Source organism: Verticillium dahliae, genomic scaffold (genome assembly GCF_000150675.1).
Source record: "Verticillium dahliae VdLs.17 supercont1.3 genomic scaffold, whole genome shotgun sequence".
Classification (NCBI taxonomy): Eukaryota; Fungi; Ascomycota; class Sordariomycetes; order Glomerellales; family Plectosphaerellaceae; genus Verticillium; species Verticillium dahliae.
In genome coordinates this window covers 1,548,987-1,560,116 of record NW_009276940.1, presented here as the reverse complement: position 1 = coordinate 1,560,116, position 11,130 = coordinate 1,548,987, and the positions used below count along the sequence as shown (strand labels likewise).

General features: G+C 55.3%; 4 protein-coding genes across 4 annotated transcripts in view; 2 read left to right on the top strand and 2 right to left on the bottom strand.

Moving 5' to 3' along the window:
- VDAG_02126 (UDP-glucose 6-dehydrogenase) overlaps positions 1 to 650 on the bottom strand; it is a gene marked incomplete at both ends in the record, with an annotated part of 2,928 nt that extends 2,278 nt beyond the window's left edge. Inside the window, one exon of the mRNA XM_009658155.1 lies at positions 604 to 650. Coding sequence (XP_009656450.1) covers positions 604 to 650 — 47 coding nt within the window. The remainder of the gene's footprint in view (positions 1 to 603) is intronic.
- Positions 651 to 3,879: 3,229 nt separating this feature from the next.
- On the top strand, positions 3,880 to 4,999 carry VDAG_02125 (uncharacterized protein; the record flags this gene model as incomplete). The annotated part of the gene is made up of 3 exons (XM_009658154.1): positions 3,880 to 4,003; positions 4,060 to 4,528; positions 4,582 to 4,999. The coding sequence occupies 3 exons, from the start codon at positions 3,880 to 3,882 to the stop codon at positions 4,997 to 4,999; spliced, it is 1,011 nt and encodes a 336-aa protein (XP_009656449.1).
- A 1,540-nt stretch (positions 5,000 to 6,539) lies between these two features.
- Positions 6,540 to 7,502, bottom strand: VDAG_02124 (uncharacterized protein; the record flags this gene model as incomplete). Its single annotated transcript, XM_009658153.1, has 3 exons — positions 7,251 to 7,502; positions 7,057 to 7,197; positions 6,540 to 6,735 (listed from the first exon to the last, which is right to left on the bottom strand). The coding sequence occupies exons 1-3, from the start codon at positions 7,457 to 7,459 to the stop codon at positions 6,540 to 6,542; spliced, it is 546 nt and encodes a 181-aa protein (XP_009656448.1). The 5' UTR covers positions 7,460 to 7,502.
- A 1,445-nt stretch (positions 7,503 to 8,947) lies between these two features.
- VDAG_02123 (cellulose synthase catalytic subunit) lies at positions 8,948 to 11,124 on the top strand (the record flags this gene model as incomplete). The annotated part of the gene is made up of 4 exons (XM_009658152.1): positions 8,948 to 9,088; positions 9,152 to 9,265; positions 9,316 to 10,606; positions 10,655 to 11,124. Coding segments are annotated over 4 exons (2,016 nt in total), but the record flags the coding sequence as incomplete, so codon positions are not given.
- Between the last annotated feature and the right edge of the window lie 6 nt (positions 11,125 to 11,130).

Genomic DNA, 11,130 nt, shown 5'->3' with positions numbered 1-11,130 from the left:
ATTCTGTCGGTTGGGTTCAGGGCGGCGCGGTTGGGAATGGCAGCCATGAAAGCCGTCCGAGCTGGTGAGGGGCTGGGGGGCGGTTTGCAAAGAAATTGAGGTCGCGTTGCGACGCTGAAGGAGTCGCGTTGGGTTTATCGGGGGGAGAGAAGCGAGTGGAAGTCGGATCGAGTTTCTCGAGGCGACCGTGGCAGAAAAGAGGGCGGGCGGGTTCAGAAAAAGGGGGTCGAGCCAAGGGGTTAGACAGGATCGAGTCGGATCTCGTGCTACTTGCGGTGTGGAGGATGTGGGTGCGGCTGTGGTTTGAGGGAGGATGAGCGTACAGCCAGGCGGCAGAGTATACCAGAGAGCAACGAGGTTAGGTCAATTGCACCGTCCAAGGGAGGAGATCGATGAGGCAGGTCAAGCAGAGAAAGAGGGGCGGCAAGTTCTTTCATACAAGAACGAAAACCGTCCATCAGCAGCGATCGGGGGCCGCCAGAATTTTCGTGTCAGGGACACTTGATATACTGGCTGTTGTTCGGGTGTAAATGTCTTGGCGCCCAGAATGAACAGGTCCGCAGCTTGACGGCGGAGCAGAGACTTGGTTGCGGCAGGACGTACCTGCCGCCCTTCATCTTCCTGCCCAGTTTGCCATGCCTGTCAGCCATGCCTGTCAGCCATGCCTGCCCGCTTGCGGTGGGTTTCGGCCTGTGGCGGCTTCACTGGCAGGAAGGAATTAGGGGGGGTCGCACGTGGAGATGCGTTACAAATGGAACAAAACCACCCAATCTCCATGTCCAGAATGTTGGCCGTTCCTGCCAATCAATAAGACGGGGAGATGGGATTGCCCGCCTGGGAAACTAGTGTACCGCAGCGGCCTCTCTAGTGCAGTGACGATGGCCCCCAAATTCCCTCCCCCAATGTCCCCTAAGCCCCCCCTGGCGTGGTGGCATGGTGGGCCAGCTATCCCAGTCCTGGGGTCCACGCGTAATTCTGAAAATGAGGTGATTGAAGATTGAGTCTGAAGGCGAGGTACTACCTTACCAGGTACCTTGCTGCAGGATCTCTGTTGGAAAGTCTTTCATGAAGGGTGAAGCAACTACATGGCGTTTGTGCTCGCATCCCGAACCATCAGACTAAAATTTCGCCTTGTTTTCTCTTCGAGCAATAGAGCGTCTGCCAGGTACGGACAATGCCCTCGAACCCCCTCCCTGTCAACGCGTTCCACCCTGCCCCGGCCTTTCCAGGGATAAGCGGTATGAACAAGTACATCCCCCTGGCCCCCCTCCTCATTCAGGCTGCTGGCCGGCAACCACAGGGTCACCTTATCGCTAATAACATTCCACTGCAACCCCCTAATTTTTATGGCGCCACGGGGCCCATCAGCGCCGAATTCGCCAGCGGATTGGCTGCGCATGACAGAGGGACCCTCTCCGTCCTGTTTCCCCCGGCGCCCAGGACGCGCCACTTTCGGCCGATCACATTTTGGTTCGTTCTAGATCAGAATAGTCAGCAGCGACAGGAGACGGGTTTGGAGTGGTGATTGCTTGAGTGCTTGACCAGCTCGTCTACCTTACCTCGAGCAACGATTCCATGCTGTGATCGACCGCCCCTGGGACTCCGTGGACGGTCGTGTTCTACCTGGGCAGTGTGCGGATGGCTTCAGCGGCAGGCTGATGCCGCGTCGCTAAGCCTGTTCAATAATCCGCATGTTGGTGTCGACTGACTCTAGAATACGACCCCGTATCAGTCGCTGGATGCTGTCAGCATGGCAAACTAGGATGCAAGCGTGGTGGGCACAGCGGTGACATCACCCATCACTGGTGAGCCCGGCATAAGGATGTAAGACATTTCATATCGTGAGACCAGGGAACGGAAGCCGCTGAAGCTTTACCTAGACCCTGGCCTCGACTTCATGCGGTAGGTGGGAAGCTCGTTCTCAGTACAGCCCCATTCTTCGTCGGCCCTACAGACATTTCTTATTCAGAACACGTCTTGGTCGTCTTGGTCGTCCAGTGTCTGTTACGAAGCACGTCCCTATCTCCAGGCATGTACATGGTACTGCTATATTCATCTCGCATCCACTTGTACCATTTGCTGTGACAGTGTTCCAGGGTAAACTCCACACCACTCACGTTACTGTGGTGCATCCATAGTTTTGGCTAACCAGCATCGCAAGTGCCATAATAATAGTCGAAGACGGGAAGATCAGGGCAGCCGCATTGAATACAGTCAATGTCAGGCAATGTTGACTTTCTCGAATGTCTTTGCCACTGCCATTTTACGTTTTCTTACGAGAAAAGGTTGCAGCCGCCGGCCCGGTAGACGCCAACCAGTGATCGACTGAGAGTGTCCGATTCCGCGCTGAAGGGGGGGCTCGCAGGGCATGAGGTGCACGCGAGTTGGCAAGCTGGCAAGCCGATAGGCATCGAAAAGGGGCGCGAGTGACATTGGCATTGCCCCTCCCGATCCAGTGGATAGCAAAGGGTCATCTCCCTAAAATACGCCCAAGACTTTTTGTCGGCCGTTGTCGATCGCATTCGGCCATGCGATCGGCAGGGACACACACACACATACACACGCACCACACCGCATTTGTGAAGGGATGCAGGTACTGGTGTTACAGCGCAAGCAAGAGTACCGAAACCCCGTTAACATGATGGGGGTCCAGGAGACGGGTCTTTTGAACTGACCGCCAAGACTTTGGACTCCATCTGGGTGTTCGAGATACATCTCGGGGGCGGAGTGCTGACGACGACGCCAATTTGTGGATCGTTCTCTTGTCGCTTTTGCGAAAACGGCGGACAAACCACAGTGAGCCGTTGCAATGCTGGCAGAGAGAGACGGTCAGAAGTGTTCGAGAAATAAGCCAATTCACAATGAGTCCTTCATGCCAATTCGACCCTGCCGGCCATGGTGGAAATAAAAGCCGAATGATCTTGATCATGACGACGGATATGTAGCCAGTGCAATTATAACCACCATGATGATGACTGTCGTGCCAAAACAGGGAGTTGCGTTCTCGGTATCAACTCTGGGTTGTGACTGGAGAGCGACTCTTCACAGGGACTGTCATTTGGAGTGGCCATGTCCTCAGTCATGTAGCAATCAGGTTGTCAAGAAGTGACTGGATATTCTGGAGGGCCTAGAGTCATCCTGAGTCGAGTTTGTTATTGCGAAACCTTTTTCGCGATCGTGCTATTCATTGAGGTGGTTTGGTTTAGAAGCCATTCGGAGTGCTGGACAGGTGCGGTGTAGGAAGCACATCTGGTTTTCTCAATCGCGGAAAGGCCTCGGGGTCCATCATGCTAATCCCGTAGCTGGACAGGCTTAACAGGGCACTTCGTGCAGTTTCGTTCCCGTCCATGGACTGGCTGGTGAGTCTTGCATCCCACTGCCCGCCTCTTGGTACCTGGAACCAGCTAACCTATCGTACAAGGTACGGTAGGTGCACCTCAACCGCCGACCGTCGCCTGCCAGCGCACCCTGCCCCCCATGGCAGGGGCCCAGCGTGTATCGACCTAGCTGTAGGCCTGTTCCAGGCGTCCTTGCCCGCCGGGTCAGCTCTTCTCCGCCACAGCCATGCAGGCCTTGGCAGCTGGGTCTACACTACACTGGGACGCACCTGGCCTGCATCTATTTCCTTTCCTCGTTTCCACCACCCAATCCGTTCACTGCCTGAGTGGACAAAAGCAGTCACTTCCCCGTTCCACCACTTCTCCGCGCCTGTCCGATCTCTCTGCTTCCTTTCGCCTTTGTCTGCACTTCGACGTACTCTCGTTTAAACGCCGACGTTCTTCTGGACGGTTCCTAAAGGATCTCGCCTGCGTTACAAGTCGCTGAATCGCAAGCCCACGACCACCGCAGGCCGTGGCTGGACAGCTTCCCGTCAGCAAAATGATCAACACACTCCTTTTAAGCGGCAGTCTTGCTGCGCTTCTGGGCGTCGCGTCTTCTCAGACCTACGATGCGACAGTCTGTGGAAAGGAAAGGGTTGGCGAGTTCAATGATACTATCATGTGTGAGTGCGACTCGAACATCGTCGCAGCGGAACGAAGACTGATCTTTCCATGCTAGACTACCCCAATGCCTGGAATCCCAAGAGTCCCGAGAACGGTCATGTCTGCATGTCCGTTGACGAGAGCGGACCTTCTTTTGACGTTGTCTGGAACTGGCCTGAGAACATTGAGGATGTGCACTCGTACCCCTACGTTCGTCTCAACCACGAGAATCTGCCCACAAAGCTGAGCACCATTCGCGAGATGAAGCTCAAGACCGACTGGACCATGACTCTCGGTAACCCCAGCAGCCCACCCCGTGACTTTAGCACAAGCACCTGGGACGACAACAAGGAGGAGCTTCTCGAGGCTGGCGTCATCTGCAATGCTGCTTGGGACTTCTTCTTCGATGGGGATCGCATGAACACGTACAACCCAGTCAACTCGTCATACGAGGTCATGATCTGGCTCGGTAAAATTGGCTCCGGTGCGCAGCCGCTCGAGGGTGACAGCATTTTGACGAACATGACTGTTGGTGACCACGAATTGTATGTTGGGCTGTCACGATCCCCATCCGTTCGGATATGTACTGACCGAATAGCTCTCTCTGGTACAACACCAACTCTGGCGGCCGCCATGTCTTCACTTGGGTCACTCGCGATGGCAAAGACGTGAACGAGTTTGACGGTGATGTCGCCCCTCTTCTCGAATACATCTTGTCAAACCCTTCCGATATCGAAGACTTCCCCTCCGACCCCTGGTTGGGCCTTGTTGAATTCGGCTCGGAAACATGGTTTTCTAACGAGAATGTAACTTTCTCTGCTGCCAACTTTGGAATGGAGCTCGACGCCGATGGCTACGATGGTGCTCGCGATGACGACAACAGCGGCAGCAGCAACAACAACAACAATGGCGGCTCCAGCAACGACAATGACAGCGCCGGCGCGGCCATCAGCCTTTCAACTCTGACGCTCGTTATGCCCGCGGCTATGGCACTGGCGGTTGCGTTTGGTTTCTAAAGCAGGAGATCCGTGTACGAATATCCAGCGGTTTGCGCCATGTTGCGGGGTTCTTTGCACGGAGTTGGCGGGGTGATTTGAATCATGCTTTATGCTTTCTATTAGACCAAAGACCGCAATTTGTATAAGGTATGGTGCCTGCTCGTCGCATCCGTCTGTCATTGACGTAATATTTTGGCTGTGTGCAGTCCTCAGTCTGGTTTCAATAGCACAATGTCCAGTCGACGAGCAAAATCGAATAATAAAGAAAGAAACTCATGCCCGAGCTCGAGCCCACATGCAAATACAACATGTCACTTGTGGCCGAAAGTCGGAATTGATTCGTAGTGTTTGCCTTGCTGGACATCGTATTCCAGCGCCTGTTGGCGTGGGCCTCCCCGGATCTCGTTAGGTCCTGTCTGGTCGACTCGAATCGGGGGGCGCCGGTTCGTCGATCGCGCGTGATTTTAGGTACGGCTATAGTAGTAAGGTTCAGGCCCGCGGGCATCGACTTTATTTCGACCTCATCGCTCACACGTCGAGTCTTTGAGGGCACCATCGCGACGGTTGCGAGACGCGACATGCTGTCTCCCATGTGCCCGTAACACTGGAGGCAGCAGCAGACGGGAAATATGATGACGCTCTGATTGAGTCCTTTGGCTTTTTGCTCTCGGCACCCCCACCTTGGCGGTGTCGGCCAAGGTTTGCGTGTGCGCGCGCCTCCGTGTACGTTAAGTATTGCGCTCGCCAAGGGACGCGCGCGCCGGTCGGTGCTTTGTGCAAAATGAGTCCCCCCTGTCCCGCCCCCCTGTTCCGTTTCTGTCCCGCCCCCTTGCCAGGATAGCCTTAAGACGGAGAATATCTTGGCGGGGAAAACGGTGCGGCATTGTCGGCATGTGGGACTGACCGGGTGATGGAGGGCCCAGGGGCAGAGTGCAAGGTCTTACTGTACCAGTCCAGTGCAGTAGATGCGAAGGGTGGGGTCCTTATCAGCATGCGCTCAAGGGGCAGCGAACTGCCTGGGCTGGTGTGCTGCGCAGGAAGACGAGAGGTAGGAGCGCTGGTCTACACACGGAATGAACAGTAGCATTGGGAAACGACAGGGAAAGATCCAAATGGGTTGGGTTTTGCTGAATGATCGGCTGTGCGGCCGGATCGGATGGCACGCTGGACGATCATCACCAGCGAGGAAAGCGCTTCAAAGTCGAACTCGTTAGGCAGCTGTGTTACCGCGGCTGATACAAGGACGCGCAACTTGTTAGACTGTTTGGGGGCCCCTCTCCCCAACGGCTGGAGCTGTCTTGAGCTGATGTCGCTGGCGATCAAGGACGCAAACAACATCCCATGAGATGGGCTTGTCTGTCTGGGAAGATTGCAGGTGCAAAGCGGAGGACGATCCTGGACGAGCGGGAACGCAGAAGCTCGGACAATTGGCTGATTGTCTGCTTGGCTGCCCTGACTGGAAGCGACTTGGCTCGTCATTGCTATCCACCGACGAGCCGAGGGAGAGATTGCCACCGTGGATATCCATTGAGAATCGAGGCGATTTATCACGATTTGATCAGAATTGTTGCAAATTGGTGCTGCTTTGCGGCGAGCCTGCTTTGGTAGCACCGTTGATGGAGCGCGATGATTGTAGGGAGCTTGGCTGCTGGTGTGCGGCAATTTGGCAGTGAAGTAGCGGTTGCACGGTGACGTAAAATGATGGATACAGCCGTAAAGCTCCGGCAGCCGCTGTGCTAATGCGCTGCCACAGTCTTGTGCAGCAAGTGTAGGTAACTTAGGTGAATGCTATTGGGGCCAAGATCAAATTCTTCCACACTGTCTTGGGTCGTTGTCATATTCTCATGGCTCCTGTGGCAACAAGAGCATTGGAGCTGGCGCGTTCCATTCCCTCACGACCAATGGACGACAGGTTGATGGCTGACGAAGCAGCCTCCCTCCTTCCTGTCCCTGTGGTGCAGGCGAGACATCACCAGCGGCGGCCCAGGAACGGGGCCGAGCTAGGGTCCCCCAGAAACGGAACTAGGGACCGCCCCGTAGGGCCAAGGCTCGTGGAGATGAGAGGCATTACTTACCCGACTTGGCTTAGAGCCCGCTTGGTGCATATGTGTACGTCTTCTTGCACCGGGCGGCCGGCGGATATCCCCAGATGCCATGTCCGGATTCTTGCTGGGTTCTCACGAGTGGAAGAACGAGCGCCTTGAAGTGTGTCCGAGCTCAATTGTGGAGTTGAGTTTGGTTATTCAGCTGATTTTTTCTCTCTATTGACTGAGTTTTCATGATGACGCGAGTTGACGGACGGCAGATGCAGGAAGCGGGCGTAATTCCCTTTTGGCCGCCGTCCCGATGTGTCGACTGTCTCGTCTCCCGCGAACCCCTGTCCTCCCCCAATATCTTCGAGGTTTGAATCAAGCTTATCAACGGCGTTGATTCATGAGTCCCACACGCCCTGGCAGCATGGTGACTGAGCGTGCGCATTGATGCTGAGGACTTTCCCCATGAGGTCTGGTTGCCGCCCCCATCCTCGCGTCCCTTTGTTTGCTGCGGTGTGCCGCCAGCCGCCTTCGTATCGGATTGCCTGCTCAGCAAATGTCGCCGAAGGCTTAGGCGGCGTTCCGTCTGGCGTCTTGGGCTAGAGGGAACGCCGCCGCCTCTTTTTAGGCTTGTAATTCAAGCCCCTGGGCAAGCTGGCTGGTGCAATATGCGTACCATGTAATGCGTCGTCGCATAGTCATAGACTGGGATATCAGTGTGCCATGGCCGTATCCACTCGTTATTCGGGCCATCATGAACGGAATCTGTCCCAAGACTTCTTGGCCACGTATCCGGAGCATTTGGGCAACCGCTTCCATGTTTTGGGTCTTGGGTCTTGGGACGGTCGGCTCTTGGTCCCTTGGCAGCTTGACCCTTGGCGCTGTTGATGCAGATGCAAAGGCAGATGAGGCCCATGTTACTGCTATCTTCTGGCTTCTCGTGCCTGCTTGTCTAGCGGCCTGCCTTGGTTACGCTGCTTGGCGAATCCACCGTTTTCGCACCTTCCCGTCCCTGGTCAGTCACCTCTTTCCTTCCCATTCACTGTTTAGCTTGTTGTCGGGGGCCGCCTGCCGTTCTGCTTGCTTCCCCTTGTTCGACCCAGCTATCTGACCTGTCTTGCCTGCTTGTTGTGCCTCGTGTTTTCTGCTCCCACCCTGCCTGTTCCTTTCTTGACATGCCTGCGCCTGCCTTGCCTTGCTGCTTAGCATCTTGGCCAACCACGGGATCCCGATCGTATCACCATGCCGCTTCACCTCGATGACCTTGATCTTCACCTGGCCTGATCTGATGCTCGCTTCACTCTTCTTTTCCCTTCCTCCCCTTCCTTCCTTCTCCACCATCGAGCTCCAAGATACGCCGTTCCTGAGCCATTATCAAGTGGCTTAACGTCCCTTGGAGCCGCTTCCTGGACAAAACCTCTCCGACCAACACCAACACTCGCTTTCACCTCGACTCTCGTTTTCTCGCCTCAGGGACAAGGTCACCTTTCCCCAGTCCAAGTCGATCGCCGTCTTTCCCCCCCTGGTCCCGACTGCGTTTGTCTCCCCACCATCGACCACTACGACTGAGAGAGCAGCCCTCTTGGTCCCCGATGCATCATCAGTAAACAAGGTCCTCGCACCACCAGTCACTCGCTTTTTCTTGGACTTCGTTGTACCAAGTACAATCGCCGAACTCTAAGCGCTTTTACGCATTGTTCGAGATCTATCACCATTCCTGCACGTCAGAAGCTCGGGAGTCGCTCAGAACAGCCTCCAGACCGGCGCCTGGATACTAGAATCGGTCAACGATTTCACCGAAGCACGCCCTCGCCCGCTGAACTCGGCAATCAACTCGCACTCGTTTGCCCCGTGTCTCGTCGTCTCGAGACCGTTACACCGCATCGGATACGACCAGCTATCGCCACTGTCACCACTCACCGAAGCGTCCGCCATGTCAGCCCCTTGGACGCCTGGCCACACTCGGGGTAACACCCCCGATTCTGGGCCTGGTTCGAACCCGTTTGAGCGTAATCCATTCGACACTGACGACAGTGCTGCCGTTTCCCTGGCAAGCAACTCAACATTCACCGTGGTACGCTCGTGCTCCACGCCGCAGTGAATGCAGTGCGTGAGATGATTGGCTGACTCGACACAGAATGTCATTGATCATGATCGCAACAGTCATGAAGGTCTTGCTGGTCAGCAAGCCCCTCGTAGACCTGGAGCTGGCGCCGTTCCTTCGCATCACCGCTTGAGTCGACCAGAAATCGTAGGTGCCTTCAACACCAGGGCACGGACGTGATATTGACCTGCGCATAGGAACCCTCCCCGCTGGGCAGAGCACAGCTCGGCGTCAATGATGAGAGCGAGAAATACGAGAATCCATCAACCTCTACTCTCAGTGTCGGCCAAGGCCACCTCGCAGGTCGTGCGGATGGCGCCATCATACAGGTCGATCCTGAGAAGATCACTGAGAAGCATGTCACTGCTTTGCGGCCTGGGTCCGACCTTCCATTCCACAAGCGCATGTATCACAAGTTCAGGAGAACATACAACCCGATCGAGCCTCCACCCCTGGTCTTACCCGTCTGCCCGACTGATGAGGAGAAAATCATGTATACCAGCACCAACCGCATTTTACTCTACGTTTTCGGCGTCGTCTCATTCCTTGCTCTTGGCGCGGGCATGTGGCTCTTCACCCTGTCCTCGCCTGTCTTTTACTGGTATGGAGTCTTTGCTGGTTGCATGTGCCTGTACCTCCTCATCTCCTATGGTGTTGGTATCGTTGGCCGCGACTGGGACTACCAATCACATCTCGACCGCGTTGAACGATTCCCCATTGATGACCTCAATGCCGCGACGGTCGACATATACCTTCCCATTTGCAAGGAACCGATAGAGATTCTTGAGAACACCTGGAACCACATTGCTCGCATGGATTGGCCAGCCAACAAACTCAAGGTCTACGTCATGGACGATGGTGCTCAGGAAGAGGTTCGTCTGCTGGCTGAGCGGTTTGGATTCATCTACTCTGTCCGCGAGGATAGACCCCGTCTTCGCAAGGCAGGGAATCTGCGATGGACCTTCGCGCGGACCGACGGCGAATTCTTCTGCATTTTTGATGCCGACTTTTGTCCACGTCCCGACTTCGTCAAGGAACTTATGGTTGAGCACCTCGATGACGAGAAGACCGCAATCGTCCAGAGCCCTCAGTTCTTCCGTGTTCTGGATGAGCAGACTTGGGTCGAGCAGGGTGCTGGTGCTACGCAGGAGCTGTTCTACCGTGTTGTTCAAGTCAACCGCAATCGCTGGGGCGCTTCGATTTGCGTTGGCAGCAACGCCATGTACCGTCGTGCGGCTCTCGTTGACGTTGGAGGTACTGCCGAGATTGGTTTCTCCGAGGATGTTCATACGGGCTTTGGCGCGGTAGACCGTGGTTGGAAGGTCAAGTATATTCCTCTCTGTCTCGCCACCGGCGTCTGCCCAGATTCGCCTCGGGCCTTCTTCTCCCAGCAGATGCGATGGGCTCGTGGCAGCACGACGCTGTTGACGAATGGTCACTTCTGGGTTTCGAACCTCACGTTCATGCAGAAGGTTTGCTATCTGTCAGGTAAGTAGTCCATCATTCTTGAATCCGCAACCATGCTAACCTCAACAGGGTTTCTCTACTACTCTGCCGTCTCTGCCAACATCTTCCTGTCTCCCATCGCGGGCACCCTGCTGCTCGCCATCCGTCCCGAGTGGTTTAAGTTCTGGAACCTGGCATTCGCAATCCCCTCGATTCTTTATGGCGTTATCCTGATGCGCGTTTGGTCCAAAGCCACCTACGGCTTCAACGTCCAACACATCATGACTGTCCAGAGCTACGCCTATCTCACTGCGATCAAAGACCGCGTCTTCAACATTGAGCTTCTCTGGGCTGCCTCCGGCGATAGCAAAGCCCACAAGAGCAACAAGTACCGCAACATGCGCCTTCTCTGCATCATCTGGACCCTGATCGTCACTGGCTCCATGATTGGCGTGGTGACTTGGCGACTGGTCACCGGCTTCACTTGGTACCACACGATCCCGTTGATCCTCATCAACGTCTCCAACTTCTTCATTCACCACTACTTCATGTTCTGCAATTGTGGG